The 21,941-nt window shown below is 38.1% G+C and overlaps 1 protein-coding gene and 1 long non-coding RNA gene across 3 annotated transcripts; one reads left to right on the forward strand and one right to left on the reverse strand.

The window, feature by feature from the left end:
* Positions 1-969: 969 nt before the first annotated feature.
* Positions 970-16,224, reverse strand: LOC140952605 (uncharacterized). Its single transcript, XM_073402036.1, has 24 exons — positions 15,867-16,224; positions 15,294-15,346; positions 14,817-15,029; positions 14,340-14,422; positions 14,153-14,219; positions 13,232-13,268; positions 12,881-12,926; positions 11,872-11,929; positions 11,410-11,472; positions 11,201-11,302; positions 10,029-10,106; positions 8,429-8,522; positions 8,207-8,262; positions 7,785-7,830; positions 7,374-7,462; positions 6,587-6,678; positions 5,885-5,993; positions 5,233-5,266; positions 4,954-5,004; positions 4,684-4,837; positions 4,380-4,590; positions 3,743-3,859; positions 3,055-3,153; positions 970-2,432 (listed from the first exon to the last, which is right to left on the reverse strand). Exons 1-23 carry the CDS (start codon positions 15,958-15,960, stop codon positions 3,058-3,060), a joined length of 2,043 nt encoding a protein of 680 aa, XP_073258137.1. The 5' UTR covers positions 15,961-16,224; the 3' UTR covers positions 970-2,432; positions 3,055-3,057.
* Positions 16,225-16,326: 102 nt separating this feature from the next.
* On the forward strand, positions 16,327-19,650 carry LOC140952750 (uncharacterized). Of its 2 annotated transcripts, none has more exons than XR_012167391.1 (3): positions 16,327-16,555; positions 16,641-16,766; positions 19,186-19,650. It is a non-coding gene; the product is annotated as an uncharacterized lncRNA (long non-coding RNA). The 2 variants fall into 2 exon arrangements; XR_012167390.1 differs by having other exon boundaries at positions 16,661-16,766.
* The last annotated feature ends 2,291 nt before the right edge of the window (positions 19,651-21,941 follow it).

Raw genomic sequence — 21,941 nt, forward strand, 5'->3', positions numbered from 1 at the left:
GCGACTCAGCGATAGAAATTCCATACTGATGACGTAAAATCTGTCCGGAATCCGGTCGTAAGCGCTGATTGGACGTTGGAGTAGTTACATTGGTCTAGCCATTGTTTACGAATGACAGACACAAGACAGAAGGCAAAATAAACGCGATGAATCTATAACAAAACAGGCAGTACCTGTGGAATATACACAACACAAAATCGACCAGGAAAATCGTAAAATTGAACAAATTTGCTTTTGGAACCCCATGACTACCAGATTTATTATGTAAACATTGAATTACGTCATCAGTATGGAATTTCTGTAGCTGAGTCGCAGACGTTCCTCCTCGCGAAAAGTGCCTCAGCAGCGATGAGCGAGGAGAAACGTCTGGCGTTCGCAGGCTAAGTTAAGGTATCTAGGCCAATAGACCTCTTTAGCTTGTATGTTCCTAATACAGGTCATGGGATAATACTCTAGAGAATGGTTTCTTTCAAATTTCGTCTATTTTCGTGCATATCTACGCATGAAGAACAAAAAGTGAATTTCCCCTGGGACCTCTATTGGAAAAACAAAACATACAAGCTAAAGAGGTCTATTATTGTCTATTACACTTTTCAGGAATGATATATATTTTTTTTGATCCTGTAGCATTTTGTTTCTCTAGAACTTAAACTCTCTGATTTAGCCAGATCACTCTTAAAATGTGCCATCTCTTTGTGCTTTATTATTTTGTTAATAAGAAAATGTTTGGTGTTGTATTTTTGAAGTTGTAAAGTTCGTTCCCGTTTTTCTTTATCTTAATTTGTTGTAAAGTGTTGTTTGCGATATTCGGAAATCATCTGAATGATTTTGTAAACAAGAATTCTACTTTACCATATTCAGTCAAGTTTAGACTGAGCTTGTATTTTAAAACAATCAACAAACAAGAACAGCTCGACCAAGTCCCCAATAACAAATTTAAAAGTTTGAATTGTAACACAGCAATGCATCTGGGTTTTTTACAACTTTATTTTTTTCACGTTCTACAATTCAGCTCCATTTCACTCGTCCAGATCAAAGAACTATTAACTAGATATATATATCAACCATTCAAACCATAACTCTAGGATTCACATCATTTAAATACTTGCTATTAAATATGATAAACTAAGTAAAATCATTTGTTTTCATTCAACGAGTAAGAAAAAAGAACTGAAGCGATCCGGCTTTGCTGTGGTAACTGTTAGATTAAGTACATAGTACAGTTACTTCGTAGGGGTCTAGATAAACACGAATTTTCACTACCATGATGTAGTTCATCCTAATATTAATAGAAAAGAATCTGGAAAGTAAAGGTTTCGTCCTAACGCAATCAAATAGACAGAATAAAATATAATAAACCATAGAGACCCTTGAAATTGCTCTTTTAACTTTCATTCCTAGGATCATCCAAATTACAACTAAATACAGGTATAACAATATTAATAAAAGTAAAACTGAACTGGAATACACCAGACAAAGGATAAAATCCATAAAAAACGAAGTTCTTCTTCCAGAGAGGTAAGTAGATTGTCACACACAATAGCCACACAAGACCTGACGCAAAAAGGACTATGATTTGAACTTGAATCTGCGAATGAAAAGTATGCAAATCCGGAACTAAAGCACGAACGCAGAGTTGTGTACACCAGTATTGGGAACACTTTCTTAACGAGATAATTGCTTTAAAAATATATTAAAGAATGACTCTTTTATTTATTGCTGATCTTTTTTCGTTTCTTGTGGTATAGATCATTAAAAAATTCAAGGGTAGAGCGATTTTACTTAATGCACGAAACAGTATGTAAGAATCTGGGCCAATTACAAGTAGACAGATTATTAGTCTCATTGGTATTAATCTACTATCTATTTCACGCGCGGTTAAGTAAAACAACTCTATTATGGAGTCTAGGTGTACCTTTACTACAAATTAAAATTATAGTTAATTGAAGCATCTAGGTTACGTTACCTAGGCCAGCGACTCACGGGACGAACTGTAGTTAATAGAGTTGAATGGTTATGAGGTCCATCAGATTCCTTTGTTACATGTTTTTGCGGACCTGACGGCGCACAAGGTTCAATAGAATTACTACCATTTTGATCCTGTTGACCAATAAAAACCTCGTCCGTCATAATTTGTGAACAGAAACAAAGGATTGTGCTCCGTCAAAGAGGTCTCAACAAAAACTGTAGGACCGTTTCAGTATATTTTTGGAAATTTAAAATTGAGCTTTTTCTTTAATATTTACGTTCGGTAGTCTATCTTGGGATTGAAAGAGATAAAAGAGCCACTTTGAATCACGTGTATCTGTTGCTATAAGCTCATTCTCTCTTGCCCATTCACATTACTTTGACGTATAACAACCATAACGACGCTGCAGGGGACCACTTCATTACAACAAGCCATTTCCTGTTTACAGTTGTGTTCACTTGTTCTGAAAATCAACAAAACTTTTATCAGTGAATTATACAGTACATAAGAGAGTTGCATAAACACAAACGGAAGAAATAAGGTTAGATTATCTTAGGCCCCGGGTTGAATGGTCACCCTCCCAGCCGAGTCGAATTTAGCCATCCTTTTGCCCGAGGCAACAGTGCTCGCGAATGCTTTGATTGTCTCGCTTTGATCGAGTGTTTATATGAAGAAAAGTTGGCCCGGCTAGCCGGCTAGGAGGGTAACCATACCATAATGTTAACGGTTCGCCCCTTTTTGTAAGGAAATGTATGAAAAGTTGGCTCGCCCCCCAGGGTAGCTTGGGTAGGCAAGTGACCCTACTCTGATCCCGGACAAGTTTTCTCCATGTAAATGAGGCCTAAGAGTTTGTGTGTACAGTCACGAAAAACAGATTTATCACGCTGATCATTTTACAGACTTTAATTCTTGAAGTCGTCTGATGAGGCAGTTTCATGAAGGAAAAACAGATAATTAACAGGTAACGCATTCTAAGATTAGGCTGGAAAACAATAGACTGTTCTTTGGATAAGAAAGCCTCTGATACCAATTACGGTTCCAAAATGTCATCGTTGGCGTAGAAAAAGAAATAGCCTCCTGCTTACGTTTTATTCAGCGGAGGTCGGTATCGGGCGAGAATGAAGCGGACTTCCCAAGTGCCTTTGCGGTGGTGTATACTGCTCACTTGTGGGCACCGTTGAGTCCTAGACGCGTAAAAAAAGGGCGTGTTATTCATTAACTATAAAAAACCTCTACAATTACTCATTTACGCCATACAACTGGAACAAATTTAAGGCCTGCTTAAAGGGGTTCGGCTTTTTTCCAAAATTCCTTAAGGCTGGACGGATGTTGACACCTGTCTCAACAATCTTGAGCGATCTACTCTAAATGATTGCTTGTTTAGTTCGACAAATGTTGAAGGAAAGTTTATGGAAACAGTCGACATTAAACAGCTGCTAAGACCTAAATTTTTAAGTTAGGCGCCACTAGAAAAAGGTGGGAAAAACGGCCAAACAGTACAAGAGCGGGAAAAAAAAATCAAGGTAAGCTCTACAGGCAAAAAATCTCCTCTAAACCTGAGTGAAAACTTAAGCGTTTAAAAAATATTGCTGACCCACAAGAAATGGTTAGTTAGAGTATTAAAAGAGGGATTAAAAAACTGGAAAAGGTTATGTATTGTAGTGTAGTATGGGTTGCAATGATAGTATTATACCTATGTTACTTGTAACAAAGTGCTTGTTAAAGTGCAAAGGTTAGATACACGTCCATTGGAGACTTTTTCAAAAAGCTAACCTGCTTGGGACTTCCGCTCAAAGAGAATGTAGTAGATTGTTCGAGGTTTTGAACCATTTGTCGAGATTCCGCCAGCAGCCGATGAAGTTTACTGGTCGGTGAAGAATCCCCATCGGCCTGAGGACGGGGTAACAATGAAAAGAGAGAAAGAAACTGAGAACAGTTCACTAACTTGCAAACGCAAACTTGCTGTCTTGTAAAGCAAGTTATGTGAACTTGTGTTAGTATATTACATGGCCTATCTCTATCAGTTACATAAATTATTACGTTAGTAGTTATCAGCCTGATATATTTTTTTTGAGAAAAAACGTTTATGTTGTGCGCGCATAGCAGAAAAAGACGTAAAAACTGGTGGGTATTAAAGGATAGGAGATGTGTTTTAAAGGTTTAGCAAAAACTAGAAATAGTAGTTTTGAGGCTTTGTCCCTTGGTATTGGGTGCAACGTTTTCTGAATGGTGCATGTGGTATTCTTTGAGCAACCTAGTAACTACGTAAATATTCTAATTGCTTCGTCACACAACAATAAAGCACTATGGGAGGAATGCGTGACAAGGCAAAAGAAAATCTGCGGAGGAAATTACACTGTCAGCCATTGAGGAAAAGCCCTTGTTCGAGTTCATAAGGTGTCAAGCTTACCTTAGAGGGCGAGGTCTTTGTCACAGACACACCAGCTGAATAAGGTATATAGGCGTCGCTGGGTCTTAAAGGTGTCACAGAGCTACCAGCCGAGAAGCCGGGAAGCTGAAAGTTGCTATGATCGTCCTGTCTAGCGCTCGTGATTGACAGGTTACTCAGCGGGGGGTACATGTCTGTTCGTGTGTTAGGTGTGCTGAAGTAAGCAGGATTTCTGCAGGAAGAAAGAAAAAAAAACCGTCACAACGGTCGTTAGTAAAAAAAGGGAGAGGCTAACATAAGCAGGACGGTTTTTGCTTCAAATTACCTTGATGGCAAAAACGTTTCCGTATTAGAACTTGCAAAAACTCTCTCTGATGTCGTAGCGGGTTGCATTGGATCTTGGGATAGATTGTCGAAATCGTCAGCCAAGTCACTTCCGGCTGTGGCGTGCATAGAAAGAGAGGACATTCCTCCACCACCTAAAATGAAGTCGTAAGTAGAGGGATTTGTAATGTAACGTACGATCAGAAGTGAGTATGTTTGCGACTGTAGTCGCGTTTCATAACAAAACCTTTATAAACTTTTTTATTCTTACCAGGGATGTAAGCCGATAGGTCATCGTCGACACCTTTAGAAGCTACAGGAGCTGAGAAAAAAAAAGAAGGGAAGAAGGGAAGAAATATGAAACTAGGAAAACGGCAAGATTCATAACGAATTCAAACATTGTATAATGTAACTTTTCAAATATTTAAAAGATGAAACATGACCCTCTTCTCGGAGCGTTCAAATGACATACATTAAACCTTTTGAGTCTGTGGAGTATTAAAATCAATTTCTATGGTCTGACCTGAAACAACTGACAAATTATACATACCATCAAAGTCCATTGACCGGCTTGGCACTTGGTCCTGAAGGAAAACAAAACTTTTAATCACCAAACCGGTGGTTTACCAAGATCAAAAGCGGCAGAAATAAAAATTGCGCTTTGAATAAAGAACGAGTTCAAAGCTTGGCAACTTCTTATATTTTATTACGGTTATCAGTTAACAAAACAAAATGGACTAGTTTGTTGGGGAAAACCTGCTTTTTCATTCTTTAAATTTTAATTTCAATATTTGATTACGGACCAGAAAAGTTACCGAGACTTTCGAGAAACGAGCCTTGGCCCGTTATCTCACCCCTATTTCCTTTGAAAACATTGCGAAACGTTCACACGAGAAGGCTTCAAACTATAATACGTAGCTGATGCAATTTTGTCTTCTCGGACAAAATTCATCCCGGAAAGCCTGGCAAATTTCAAAGGCGAAAACAAAGAAACTGCAGTTTTTGTTGGAAGAATCCTGGCCGATCTGCTCGGTTTGTTCACAGTTTACACGCTATGACTAAACTGAAGCGTTCCTCTTTACCGTTATCTTCTCTGACGTGGATCAAATGGTTTTGACCGTTTTCTATAGTCAAGGCCTAAAATCCTTATATCCAAAATTTAAAAAGGAAAGATCAAGAAATTGCCAAGAAAGACTTTTTACCTGATTTTCAAATAAGTCCCCGTTAAGGTGAAAACTTGTCGCGTCGTAAAAGCTATTGATGGGTTTCTTCTCTTCATCAGGGGGAATAGACTCTAGTTCAGACATCTTACTGCATGGAAGAACATGCAAATGGAATGAATAAGATAACGAATCAACAACAAGTCCATTTTAGTATGTACAGTTATAGTTCTTGTATTACCATTAGAACTACTGTGCTTGTATTATGCGGTATTGGGAAAGGTAATTGGATCTTCAAAAGTCTCATTTTGGTCGTAAATCCATGGGATTGTGAACATGAACCGGACCCGTATCCATGCGTACATATAGCATTTATGAACTACAAATGAAACATAAAAGTGATGTTTTACCATTTTTTCAGTGAATCTTGTCAACTTATCCAGGCCGGAAAGAAAACAACTCGGTCAAACCTCATAATTTTTTAAAGTTTTCTTCTTTCCAACTGCATGAGTTGTAATTGAGGATTTCATTAACTACTGTATGTGGTAGATAAGTATCAACGACAGTTGTAAATTAGTAAACAAATCCATACGGAGCTTGGGGTGGAAAAAATACACCACGTCCTGAGTACTTAGAAGTCCTGAATGTAATATATGCGCGGGTGAGCGAAGAAAAAATTGTTCACGGTTTCTACTATAAATGAGAGGAAACTCAAAAGAACTGCAAAAAAAGAAGAGAACTAACTCAGCCTCTGTAACATGTTTAGATAACATGTCGTGAGAGCTCTGTAGCTGCAGCTGCATGTAGGAAATGTCGCGTTGTTGTCGTTCACAGATCTGTAGAGAAAAATAATTAAATACAATCCCTTAGGTTTCGTTCAGCTTAGTTCTATTTGTAATGAATTACTTAAACTAGAAAAATGTCCTGGCTTGTATATCGCGAGCAAAAACTCTCGGGTCGATTTTCAGACGTTCTCCTCCCGACGTTGCAGGATTTCTGTAACAGGTTCTCTGCTCTGAGATGACGTTTGCGTGTTTTTTGGCGATACATCTATATAAAACAGCTATAGTGAGTCACAGGACTCACACAGCTGCAAAACTATGAGTCCCAGAATCACGTATAAGGGCTCCTGTAGCCTTTATGCACAACAAATAACACAGTAGACAATTTAGAGACTTGTCATTTTTATTTTCTGAGCAAATAATCACCACGCTACTATGTTAATTTACAGCGGAAATCCCTGAAAACAAAATCTCACTTTTGGATACAATTGTGTAGAAAGGGAAAGGTTTAAAAGTATGTCAATTTTCAAGGAAGGAACACATTTTATGACAACTGAAACATCGCTAAAAAAGATAAAAAGAAACTGAAAAGAAAATTTTAAATTTGGATGGCACTTATCAGGCTCCGTACAGTATTTTACAAACCCACAATTCCATCCAAATTTTAACAGAGTTCGTGTATGAGACATAATGTCAATAACCTGTACTGATTGGGTTAGGGTTAGCCAGATAGACCTTCATATACTTACTTGACGAAGATTTTGAAGTTCTGAATCCGTTCTCTCTTGCTTTGATTTTTGTAAATCAAGCAGTTGGTCTTTCCTTTTCTCTCTTTCTCCTGATGACAGAAAAATATAATGAAAAACATATATAACCCCTTTCCGTATCTTTGGTAGTAATAATAAGGCGAAGGCTGATGGGGCCGCGCAAATGACTAAAACAAATAGATCAAATAAACACAACAGGCGTTTTGATCTCGAGATTCCATTGGGAACAAGAGGTCCGATAAACTCCAACTCTTAAACTGATCAGCATGTTGCCGCTCGAGGAGGTAAAGATACGCACATTCAGTACTAAAACAAGATATCATACAATTATCTTTTTTTAATAACTCAGAAGTGTTTTTAGAGAAGCACAATACTAAGTAAGGTCTTTCTTACCTGACAAGAAAAGTTCCTTTTGCAGCACAAGAACATCTTGCTTAGTCTGGGAGATAGAGAACAAAAAACGTTTATAGTTGACCATTCACAACAATCAGCAAGCCAGAGAGCCTATCACAGCGCAAAGAATGTAACAGGCAGGCACCAAGTGAGAAAAATGCGCACTATACCGGCCAACTTTCATTTTTAAAAAGAAAGTGCAATGAAATTTTCTGGCCAAGTAATAAAATTCTAGCTTGCGTTTTCTTTGGTTCTCTCCCGTCTTCTCCCTTTGCCTCAACGCCCGGCCCAAGGGTCACTACTTCTATTCTTCCCAATCTTCTGGCGGCCACGGCAATACGAAAGTATTTATATACAACTTTCGCCCGCCAACAACGACAGCTTTACAAAGACAAATCACCTAAAAAGAATCACACTGTCACCTTGGATAGTTCAGCTTGTACTTCATCTGCGTCACTAAACTGTTTACTTATGTCACCTACAACAACACAAACGCAAAGTTTGTTTAAGATTACATTTTACATTTGTTCACCTGTAAACACAGTTCAGATCAACAGCATTTTGGTTATTTATTGCCAAACCGCATGTGCAAACAACAGAGACTCCATCAATGTCCAAATGTTTAAAGTATTCTACTATCGTACTTCTAAGTTTTTCCACTTCATGTTTGTTCGCTGTCGCCTGGTCCCTCCACTGATCTCTTTCTGCCCTAACTGTACTTTCAGTTTTTCTTAGTTCCTGCACGGTGAAATGGAGTAGGTTAAGGTAAGAAGGTAACAACTTTATTTAATAAGGGTAACACATGACAGTAAAAACTGATGAACTAGTGGCAAACTAATAAAATAAAGAATTAAAATTTAAAATACTGGAAGATAAGAAGGAGTGATATGTACATTAGAATAAAAAGATAAAAAGACAATATACATCAGACAGATGACAGAAAAACTGATGAACTAGTGGCCCCAGTCTTAAATTACGAATATTAAAAACTACTAAGATAAACACAGCGAATTTAAGATACTATAAGATAAGAAAAAGTGGTATGTACATTACATTGGAATTTAAAAATATGAAAACATTATACACATAAGAAATCGGCTAAAAAATATTTTTTAAGAGCATTCTTAAACGCGCTAGCGGTGTCCTTCTTTCGCATGCGCATGTCAAGAGGAATCCTATTCCACAGCTTAGCTCCACGAACTTTAAAAGTACGCCCCCCTACCGTTTCCCTATTATAAAATGGACATACCAAATTGAACCTTCCATAACGGCTAGCTCTGCTATCACTCCTGAGATCATCTGAGTTTCTACGTAATAGTTTCGTTATGTAGTCTGGGCAGTCATCTTCGTTTCTTATGCGCATAAATACCGTATTTATTTGATTAACCGCCCTGGGCGCTTATTAAATTTTTGGACCTTGAGAGTGGGCGCTTATTCGAGGCTGGGAGCTTATTAAATTTTCACCATTTTCAGCAAGTGAAGTATGTTTATTTTGCAACAAAACAATAAATGTTAATAAAAAAACGCGAAGAAGTAACAAAGCAAGGTTTCCGTAAAATACTCTGGAGGAAACTCCGTCCTCGGGGAAGTCTCTTATTAGAATTTAATCACTCAAGTGGGTGGCGTGGGGGTGAGCGCTTATTTGAGTTTGATTGGGAGGAGGAGGGTGTGGCCGCTTATTCGAGGCTGGGCGCTTATTAACTTTTTCTGCCTTTAGGATGGGCGCTTATTCGAGGTGGGCGCTAATTCGAATAAATATGGTATTGTAATAAACTACACTTTCGAAGATTTACTTCGTCCTTAAACGGCAGCCAATCAAGCCGTCTAAAAAGGTCTTTACTCCTATCTCTTATATTTGCATCTAAAATTACGCGAGCTGCCCGCAGTTTAAATACGCGTTTCACATTCTGTTCCGCCGCCGTGGTCCATGCGCAAGATCCATACAACATTATGGGCTTAATCAAAGCATTAAAAAACAGCGTGCGCTCTGCGAGGCCCAAATTACGCTTATTCTTTTTAAGTACAGCAATCCTTTGTGCCACTTTCCTGCACAGGTCATCAATATGTTCAGTACAATTTAGGTGGCTGTCTAATGTTTCCACAAGTAGATTCTGTGAAGTGACTTGCTCAATATCGCTACCGTTACATGCAATTTTGAGAGCCTTGTAAATAAATAAATAGCTTGCGATATAATTAAATACATTCTTTTTAAATAAACAACAACAATAACGAAATAATCCTCACCTGACATAACCCTTCAAGTCTTTTTATCTTTTGCTGTAATTCTCCTAAGCTTACATTTGCTTCCATAATGTCGTTATCCTAACAAAAACAAAACTTGTGTCAGTCTCAGTTTATGAACAGATTGGCAGCAATCTCCAGTACATGCACCATACTTTGTACATGCATGGTATTTAAGTACCCTGGTCCTAGAGGTTTTTCTTGAAATTTTTCTCCGCGTCAGAGAGAACGAACCGCACGAAGCGGCGAAAAACAGTCGCTAAGCGGCCAGGAAGAGTAAAACGAGGTTTTTCTCTTCTTCCCCGCCCGCGGCTCGATTTCAGCGCTGTGGCTTCGCTTCGCTTCCCTGGAACCGGGGTAGTATTGAACAAGTAACGTCGTTAAAAAAATTACAATGGGCAAATATACCGTATTCGTGTATACTTCGAATATATCCACACTAATTTTAAATTAACCAACCAGTGTGTTTTCCCTATTTTCCCCCACGCGCGTGTTACATTTTGATACCTTTCTTTGTTGTTCTCTGTTAAAGCAAAAAAATTTTACAGTCGAAATTTAAAGTTGAAATCTCGAGTCCCCTTTAAGCGTATGTTTTTCTTTAACGAAAGGTCTCTGTTGTTAATTAAGGAGCAGGACTCGTCCCCATATTGCCAGCGTTTTCATCAAGACAGGGATGGACAAGAGTGTTGGTCGAGTTCAAACTGATTCAACCCTAAGGGCCTGTTTACATGGAGGTGGGGGACCCCAGGTAGGTGAGGTAACCCGCTTAGGTGGGGTAACCTGCCTATCCATATAATCTCTCATTTTACGTGGTCAGGTTTACATGTTAGGTGGGGTAACTTGCCACATGTTACCTCACCTACCTGGGGTCCCCCACCTTCATGTAAACAGGTCCTAACTGGGTCCTAACTCAGAAAAAAATGTCCATTTTGTCCTTCACAGTTTCATTGTATTGCTTTCTAATTTACTCCTGGATATTGAATGTTGACAGGGCATACATAAAAGAGCTTTTTGGACAGGGATCATCCAGAAAAGGGCTCCAGACAAGAAGTTTCGGCAGAACGTTACATCACTGATGCAAAATTAAAAACGTCAAAGGTAGACCATTTGTCAATTAAGACAAACTTAGCAAATGATAGCATTTCACTTTGCGATGTCTGGCTTGTCTAACATACCTTAAGTTTAAGTTTTGTTAAAAGTTCCTGTTCTCTAGCTTGAAGCTGTCCTATCGTATTTGATAACTCTCGCATTGATGATGTTAAAGCGCTATTCTTTTCCTGTAAAATGAGAAGTGAACATTCTAACAATTAGTAAGATGAAAGGCGAATAAGCAAGCAGATAAATGAAATAAATAATAATGACGAGCGGCAGACAACTGACTTACTTCAAGTTCTTGCACTTGATGAAGAGACGTATTTGCATGTTCAGAAACTTGCTGTAGTTGTAGCTGCATGAACAAACAAACCAGCACATAATTAGAAAGTTGTTCAAATTTATACGATCTCAAATCATCAAAACATATAACAAAGGCCCCCTAGACAGAGAGGGGTGAGGAGGAGCTACAATGTACTTTCTTATTTGGTCATCACATGTTAACCGTTTGGGTCTGAAATGCAGCTTAAGGTTGGAAGCAGAGAGTGGTGACTGAAATTAGGTACCGGGTACTATGCTTCATTGAGTCAACACAATTACTGCAGATAATAAAGGTGGAAAAATCACATGTTGATTTTTGGTCTGAAATAAGGTAGAATTTCAGGAAGCATGTTGTACAACCGCAATGAACTTTCCAGGAGTATGTTGCACCATTCACAGAACTTTTAAGGTGAACATAATGCTGTTTTCAAACCTGTGTATCTTCAAGTTCCTTGACTTTATTCTTTTCCTCAGTTTCAGAAGCTTTGAGCCTTAAAAATTCCACAAAGAAAACAAATATTATGCTTGAAAAGTCCTACGACTGCTATTTATAGTTGTACTTTTCAAGCACTCAAAAAAAGTGATCTTGCTATATGTACTTCTGATAGCTTTAATTCATGTTTTGAAATAATGTACTGCATAAGATTTTTATCACTACACTGTACGTCAGAAAAAACATTTAAATTTGTACCAATAAGTAGTGGTAACAGGACTGAGTGGAGTCCAATTCGGTCTGTAATCATACGAGTGTTTAACAAAATCGGACGAGCGTGTAGCGGGAGTCCGATTTGTTTAATCACGAGTATGATTACAGACCGAATTGGACGACACGAAGTTCTGTTACCAATTAATCATAACTTTAACAAAATTTGTGATATAATAGGCTATTTTTTTAAATCAAAACACAAGAAATTCGAAATTTTATTTGCTAGCAGTGAAAAAAAAAGCCATTTAAGCGCGCGTGTGATGGCGCGTACTGTCCAATTACTTAGGCATGACGCGTACTGTCCTATTAAACTGTCCAATTAAGGCTGAAATCAGGGCAGTTGATAGCCAATCAGATTTGACAATTTTGTTATAGTTATGATTAGTTGCACTATTATACACTGTGCTCACTATCTGTCTTCTATCTCTCTGTCATAACTTTGGAAATCAACACAACCTACAGATCAGTTAATTATCTGCTAGCAGATTTGTGACTAATCTGTAAGTTGTGTGGCAATGCATGATTTCCAAAAGAAATTTCAAACAGTGTTTCATATAATGCTGTGTTACCTTATTTTCTTCAAAAAAAAATGTACAAAACAATAATCATTATTAGATTTGGTTTTTGTGATATCTGGAATAATCAGGGTTGAGGTAAGTGTTTGGCCTTGATTATTCTGGATATCACATAAGCCTCATCCAATAATTCTTTAGAAATAGCATAAAAAATCTCAAACCTTGCTTGCAATCCCTTTAATTGTTCATTTCTATTTTTAAGTTCACCTACCATAAAAATTAACAATTTCAATAAACAACTCAAATAATAACACTTGCACAATGTTATTATTTGAAAATAAAATGAACAGGAGTGTTTGGAGCTAATGAGGTTCATGTTGGCAGGGGTCAGTCCAGTGTTAGTAGCATGAAGGACCTAGAAATAATGCTGCTATATGTAACCCCCAAAAACCACAAATTGTTTTTCTTCCGGCTTCATTTGCAAATTGCTTACACTGCAATTACAACTGCGATTAATTACAACTGTTGTGATCACGCTGTACATGACCTGTCCAAATAGTGTGTTCACTTACTTTCCAGCCTGGCTGACCTTTTTTCAAGAGCAAACACCTGTGTCAAGAAGGGGAAGAATATAAGTTGTCAGCCTAAAGATGGTGTAACCCATTGGTTTTTCGATTTTGAACACAACCATGTTGTGGAATTTTTTCTGCGCAATTTCTTTCAAACACCTCTAATCTTTAGTCAATTGGCCCTCTAAAAATCTGACATGGCATTCCCTCTTACAGTAAAAACATCAACCTAAAGCTACAAGACTTCTTTTAGAACAAACATTCATTTTACAGCTGGAAAACCCCATTATCAGGATTAGGAAAATTTAGCAACAACGATGGTGAAAGACATTAAAAATGAAAGGAAAAAAAAAACCAGGCTTGATTGGGAATTGAACCGACTGACCTTTGCAATGACTGCACACAACGTTCTATCCATTGTAACGCTAATCAAGGCAACTGGAGAGCAGGCCACTGTGAGTTTGTAATACAATTATACTTGATGGTGGAAATGACATGAAAGGAAATTATATGAAATGATTCATATTTTGAACTGTGTATATTAAATGTATGAAAGTGGGAATGATCCTCGCAGTTAAAAGAACAACCTATGCAGTTGAAAACGAACTTGAAACTTAATCTTAAATAACTTCGCAGTTCAAAATATCAGTCATTTCATATATTTCCTTTCAAGTCATTTCCACCATCAGGTATATTATTTGTAAAAAAGTGAAAAAGGTCATGATGAAATTAAGCTACCTGTACATGTAATGCACAAGCTGAGGGTAACAAAAGGGGTTATCTTTATTCTGTTCGCCTAATAATCCCATCCTATCACAAGGGACAAGTACTGATTACCAGGCTAGGAAAACAGGATTTCAAACTTGACCTTTTTCTGAGGTTTGTCCAGAAACTGAACCCCAACTCTTTCAAGTGCTTACTTACCCTCTGTCTATCTTCTTCCCAAGCCACTATCTGTTTCTGATGAGCTTGTACCATGTCATTCAGTTCTCTAAACAGGGACAAAACAAAAAACAAATGTTCAAATACTGTATGACTGTAGCCTGCAACTGTTTAGCATCAAAGTTGCCGGACTAGTTTTGCCTAAAATAGAAAGTTACATTTATTTCACCTGTCTCTATCTTTAAGTTCTCCTATGAGTAACTGGAGTTCGCGTCTTTGCCTTTGGATGGTATCACTGTCAACGTCTGAGAGCTGAGGACAAAATCACAATAATAATAACAATAATAATAATAATAATAATAATAATGATAATAATAATATTATTATTATTATTATTTTGGTATTAGTAAAAAAAAAGCTAATTTTGATGTACTGTCACCATTTTTACAGACATTCTGGTGGACTGCAAAAAATAATTAGGAAATTATATGGCACTTGATTTTCATGAGGTCATAATACAGCAAAAAGTTCTATTATGCCACAAAATGCTTTTCCTCAAGTCAAAAGATTTGGCACAAAAATATTCTTCACAATAACATCAAAACATAATTTCCAGAGGCTTCGCATGGTATTTTCGAAGCTAACCAGTCTTGACTTTGCATCTACACGTATTTTAATAGCTTTTTCTTTTATAACCGGTACAAACCTGTTTACTGGTTGGAGACAGGGAGCTGTTGTGTAGCCTTGGACTTGTAGTTCTATTTAAGCCAGGACTCACAGAGCGGCGGACAGGACTTGTACTCCGCAAGGGAGATTTACTCCGTGATGCTCGAGATGGACTCATGCCTGGCTGATAGCTTGAGTTGCTTGTTCTAGGTTTGTAGCTACTGGGTGATGTTGAAAAGGATGAAACTATTGGCTATTGCAAAAAAAAAATTAAATAGATTATCAACTTAAAAAATAAAATCTAATTTTGCTTCTTTTTGGCATTCATACTTGTTTTATTTACCCTAGTAATGAATTCACATCTAACTGCATGCAAGCACAGTAAACAAAAACCAAAGAAAAATTTACTACTGTACAGCTTTAATTGCCATAGGAGAAATCATATCCCATCCCTGCAGGAAGCCCCAAGGTTTCAAGCATTTGTATCAACAACGAAAAATCACGTTGAAACACTCACCTTTGTTTTTGGGGTACTGTGAAATAAGTTACTAGAGTCATAAGAACTGTAACCTATGGACAACAAAATGTCAGGGTTTTTAAGCAAATTAATAATTCAACAAAATATCGTTTCCTGCCAGCCCCCAGAAAGATGAAAGTCTATCATGTCTGCATTGTGTCTGGGATGGGGCAAAGTCACTGAATACAAAGATAAATTTAAAACAGCAATTGAAAGTGAAGAGCTTTGACAGTGTTTGCAATTAAAACTGACACTGGAACAGTACTGGAGATATGGAACTTGTACTGTTGCAGATTTCAATAATTAAAAATTAAACGGCTATTAATATATCTTAATTGTTGGGCATTGAATTGTTGTGGTTAAGTCTCAAAACACAAATTTTTAGATTCAGTAAATTCAAGAAAAGGCTTCCTTGTCTAGATAATTTACACCAGCGAGTAAGCTTCCAATAATAATTTTATTCAACACTCAAACTCTCAAAGAAAGTTTTGCTTTTAAAATAAAAATTACGCTTGAGCATCGCGCGTACATTTAAAACAATTCAAGAGGTTAAAATATAAACTATAAACATACCTTTTCCGAGGTCTGCTGGCAATTGAACTCGTTTTTTCCCAGCCATTTCACCACTGTAACCCTTAACGGGCAATGATCCACCAAATCGCTCCATTGATTGAGAGAAAGCGTCTGATATTTTGGAGAATTCGACGAAGGAAGGAACAGACAAGCGCGCGATCTATCGGTCGGAAACTCCTGATCAAATGTCAATAGACTGCTTCAGAATTTCTCTATCAGTTATCTAGTCCACGAATCTTTTGATGCGATCATTTTATCTTAAAAGAAGCCGGCCGAATTTGGGTTATGTTATTAATTGTTCAATTGTAAGAGTTAACCGAATTTTTCGTTACTACAGACGCTACGAACAAAAGTTTTGCGCGCGTGAACGACGCTACTCAATGCGCATGCGTTTGTTATTTTTAGGAAGCCGGCCGCTGACTTGTTCTCACGGTGCATCACAACGAAAAAAGCACCCGATTCACTCAAAGGGTACTGGGTATCACCCGTAAAAATGATACCCAAATTACCGGGTATCACCCGCCATAGTACGTACTATAGTACGACTGAGAAAGTGCTGTACCGGATGGTGCAGGATGATGGATAAAACGTGTTGTAATTGCACGTTTATCGGTCTTATTATAAAATCTGTTGCAGCACGCTGTCACTGAGGTTATATTTTAACGTGCAAAGCAGTATTTAATGGGCCGGTAAGTTGTGAAAGCCTTTATTTTGTTCATTATTTTTGCCTTCGTTGTTTACCTATCTTTTCTAGTGTTGTTGACACTTTATCAGACCAGTTCGTTTGGTTGCAGGCGGACACTGCGGTAAGCAGGAGAAGAACAGCTTAGTGCGAGCATTTCGGATGATGCCGGTGAACAGGATCGCGACGATTTATGACGTAGACTGAATCTTTGGCAGGTATGTTATGCAGCTTACCATTTCGCATTCGAACCTCGCTTTCAGCGATAATTAAACCAGAAAAACCTCTAGATGTAAACTTAAGCTTAGCACTGATCTTCGCTCTAAAAAGACTGTCAAGGGTAGACGATGTGTGTGCCAAGTTACGACAACCTGCTCGAACGACAACTTTTCTAAAGAAGGTTCGTTTTCAAAGAACAACAGGTGTCACCTCTGTGACTCCGAAGCTGGTATTCTTCGTCGTTGCTTGGACTGCAGTACAATAGCAAAGGTTTGCGAATCTTGTGCAGTTTCACGACAAACTAGATATTTTCCATCGTCTGGAAATCCTTAAAGTACTTAAGACTAAGTTGGTCCCTGATCTAGGCACGTAAGTAACGGTATAAGTTGCAATACTGAGTACGCCGGAGTTGATTGAAAATGTAAATTTCTACAGGTTCAACCCGGACTTCAAATCAAATTGTTGTAAATCCAGTCAATCCCCCTTATGCTTTTAAACTTCATGCTAATTATTTTATTTTTGAAATAATGTACGTGGTAGGTACTAAGAGAAAGCATTTGCATTCTCAGCTGCTCTAACTGCATCTCATTGAAGTTGCTTAAACTTGGCTAGAAGTAGAAACTGCTCTCAGATCCCTTGGTGAACTACGTTATTTGTCAGTCATTACAATTTATAATTTTGCTTTTTTTTTCAAATTATTATCTTATTAAATTTTATATATAGAAGTTGCAGCAGACGGCCTAACATGATTTTATAAATATATACCTGCCTTAGTATCACGTGCATCCCCAGCTGCCTCTAAACAAGCCTTGGTTTCTGTATTAGCTTGTGTGCACCACCATCACAAAGATTTTCCTTACTTCCCGTTATTCTGTGGTTTAATTTACAGATCCCATTTGAAACCAATGTATGCATTTGAAGCTGCCCCCATTGTTGGTTTGTCATTTTCCGTAGATTTCCTTTCGAAATGGTTGAAAAACAAGTTTATTCAAACTAGTTTGCATGAAATATAGGGCTAAAAATGCATCTTTGATCCTTGTTTCATGCTTTATGTGCCAGATTTGTTATTGTGAAAAGTGCACTTAGTATGCATTCCAGCTATTTCTACAGGCACTCCACGCAAATCATTATGGAAACAAATAATTCAACAATTAGAATGTAACAGGATTCAAAACCCCAACTGGCACTGGAGGCAACCATTAAAACTATTAACAATCAAGGCTGCGACTAAGAACAAATCAGGCAAGTGACCACAGCAGGACTCGAACCAAGGACTGCAAGATTGCAACTTGTCTGATGTGGTTCCTTACTCAGCCAGTCACTTCCTCCTGAGTATGGCATTCCATAATTTTTGTTTACGAGGAGGAGAATTATATATTCAGTTAACCTCCACGAATCACTCCACAATGGTCACGTCTCTATAATGGCCATTTTTTGGCGGACAGTCCATACATTCACTCTTGTTTCAACCTCTCTACAATGGCCACTTTCTTCTGTACCCAACGTGGCCTCTGTAGAGGGTTTCAACTGTATTACTCTTTCATCTTACCAAGAACCCTGCAAAGTGCTTGACAGACATCAGTGCTCATTTAACATCCTGCTCTCCCTCGCCTCTTTTGTATTTATTGTTATTCCTATGATTTAAAATGTGGTGCTATAAAGCCACTCGTCAATGATTTCTTTAAGTTCAATGTAGTTGATTTACACATCTGCTTAATGTGCATTGATTACTGTGTTTTATATATTTTTGTACTCTTACAACACATAACTTAAATATTACTCTTTTGCCTTTTTCAGTTCTTTAGTATTTCAAGTGGTTGTTAATGAACATGTTTGCAGCTGTGAACCCGCCAAGTTTTTTGAATTTACCAAGCTTAATCTTAGGGGTTCCAGACCAACCATGCCAGAGTTGGCATTCAAATGTTTTGAGTTATTTTGCATTTGAATATCTATAGCTTTTAATTTTTGATACCAAGTTCTAAAATCTTTTAGCTGTGTTTATTGTTTCCACCATGGCCCTTGTCCACCGACCAGGCAGTGTTATTGGGAGATATCAGCCTGACTTATGTTAAGAAGTCAGAAACATTCACTATAAAATTATTAATCCATACACACAGGGAGTGGTGATATGTTTTAAAATTCAAAATAATATCCTTAGCATTTCCAACCTGTGTTATATGAAGATCCCAACAAAGCAGGTATTTAGAGGAGAGAAATGCTCACAATTTACAGGATGAATTTAAGTTCCTGAATTGCAAAGTGAAACTTTGGGGAAGCAAAAACATAATACGTGATGGTGTGAAAACAAAGCTGTTAACAATACTACTACTTGTGTAACACAGACAAATGTGCAAGTAATATTCTCTAAAAGCAATGATCAAATAAATCTCTTTTCCCATTATTTCATTTTACATGCAGGTGTCTGCTACAAAGGACAAGGGATTAGAGGAAGTGAAAGAATGCACTGTCACAGAGAAGAAACCATTGAAAGAGAAGGAGAGATGTTACTCTCTGGAAGCCAGCTCACAGCTTAAATCCTTAGTGGCCTTTTACTAAACCCAAGTTTTGCTATCAGTTAGCCTTCCACTGACGCTGTCTTTCTTTTGGCTCATCACACAATCCTCCTCAAAGAACATGGCCTAGGAATGTCTGCATGGGAGGCTAGCTATCTGTGGGCTGGCTTTAATACTTTCATGTAATTTATATGTCTGCTACAGTCACTGTTTATGTGATTGAAATAAGTATGCAAAGAAGCTGCATTTGTGTCACCCTTATCAAAGGCACCCAAAGTTCATAAAACTAGTGCCCGAGTCTTATATATTGTCAAAAGAATAATATTACATTGCATTATATGGCAGAAAGATGAGTAAATGAGTTTTCAATTAAAATTGTGTTCCTTGCTTCTAGAAGCATGTCTTCTTTCATTTGAGGATTAGGGATACAAATTTTGTAAGAAGTGTTTCATAAGATTGAAAAGCAAAGCAAAACAAACAAGGGATGCAGACTTTTTAAGGCCCATTTTTTTCTGTGCCCATCCTTTGATGAACTGCATTGAATGCAAGTTTCAGATGTTAACCATCAACTTTGGTTCAAGTTATTGGTAGAGGACAAGTTAATTATAGTGAGTAAAAAAGGTTATTTTCTATATTTTGTAGTTCTGGGCCCAGTTGTTGGAAGGCCGATTAACGCTTAACCCGGGGTTAAATTTAACCCGGGTTTCTTATTCTGGCGTTCAAAAGCATTTTCTGGGGTAATTTTCTCTGTTATTTTTAGAGCTTCCAATCATCAACTTGTAGACAAAAAGAATTAAAACTGAAATGCTTTTTAAGCTTTCAAATCTGAATTCAAATCTCGCACTAACCCTGAGTTATCTTAACCCAGCTTTGAACAACTCGGCCCTGTGTGATTCACCGTTTTATACACAAACTGTTAGATTGATGCCGTATTCCAAATTGTAGAAAATGTTGTTGAGTTGTGGGTGTAATTTTAAACCAAATATTGTTATGAAAGGCAAATGCATACACTTAACTTGAAGACAAATTATATTCCATTAATGTGTTTTTTTTACATTTTGTAAAATTACACTACATAAAAAGGCTGCCGAAACTGGCAAAGGCGGCACACTTTTGTATTTAATCTTACATTTTGAGTGTGGTATGGCCATTCCCACGTTCATTTGGGGTCAAGTGAATTACCCGAAAGCAGACCTTTGGCTGCAAAAAGAGTTTGTGGGTTGTAACTTGCCAGTCCCCATAACCGTAAGACGTACAGTGGCAGATGCAGTGAGAGGGTCGGGGCGGGGTCCGGACCCGCCCCTATCAGGCCTGCGGTTGTTTTTTATTGCTTGTTTGACCCTGAAAGTTTTGTATCTATAGGATCGCATATCACGATTCAGCTGGTTGATTTTTCATTGAAACGCGCGGTACCTTTTGGCACGATTAAATTTCAGGCATATTTGAAAAATATGTAATTTTGGGAGGGTACTCTCAAATGATCTGTTCGTTTCAGGATTCCGAATCAAAGATTGGACCCCCTAATTAAAAAAAATTCTGGATCCGCCCCTGACGTAGAGCTTTGCATCTACTGCATCGAGCTAAAAAAAAACGTAACCTTGCTTCAGAAAATACGAGGAACGTAAAGGCTGGTTTTCACTAGCGACGACGGAGTCGGAGTTGTAATCACAAGCGTAGAGCTTATGATGTAATGAAAACATCGTTCTGATTCCGCTTACGACTCCGCCGCTTACAATCCGCTTATGATCCAGTAAAAAACAGATTGTCAGAGTCGGAAGCAGAAGCGGATAAACTAAACCAATCACAAAGCGTGGGAACGTGCATTGTGATTGTTTTAGCCTTCCGCTTCTGCTTCCGACTCCGACAATCTGGTTTTCACTAAAACATGAGCGGAATGTAGGCGACGGGAGTCGTTAGCGGGCTCGGAAGAAAAAGGGAAACTGCGGATTTCATCGCGCTTGTGACTTCGCGTACGATTCTGTTTTTGATTTTCACCAGGTCACAAGCGCTCTTACAACTCCGACTCTGACTCCGAACTTCGTCGCTAGTGAAATCCAGCCTTTATTGAACACTTAAACGGGCAACACGCGACGTTTTCCGCTTCGTTAAGGCTGGTTTTCACTAGCGACAGAGTCGGAATCGTAAGAGCGCTTATGACCAGTGAAAATCAAAAAGTGGGAGTCGTAAGCGGAGTCAAAAGCGCAACGGAATCGGGGTCAGAAGAATGAGAACGTTTCCATTTCTTCCGACTCCGCTTACGACTCAGTCGCTTACGTTCCGCTTATGATCTAGTGAAAACCAGATTGTCGGAAGCAGAAGCGGAAGGATAAGCCAATCACAATGCACGGTCCCACGCTTTGAGATTGGTTTTGTTCTTCTGCTTCTGCTTGCGACTCCGACAATCTGGTTTTCACTAGGTCATAAGCGGAACGTAAGCGACGGAGACGTAAGCGGAATCGGAACGCTGCTTTCACTAGATCATAAGCTCTACGCTTCTGATTACGTCTCCGACTTAGACTCCGTCGCTAGTGAAAACCAGCCTTTCATAGATGCCACGGTATCTCGTTCAGTTTGCCCTTAGAGGAGAAAGTAAAATATATTTCGGAAAATGAAACTGTTTCCTTTTGAGGGGCAACTTCTAAAGGTCAAACATTTTTGCAA

This window comes from Porites lutea, chromosome 11, assembly GCF_958299795.1.
Source record: "Porites lutea chromosome 11, jaPorLute2.1, whole genome shotgun sequence".
In the NCBI taxonomy this organism is placed as follows: Eukaryota; Metazoa; Cnidaria; class Anthozoa; order Scleractinia; family Poritidae; genus Porites; species Porites lutea.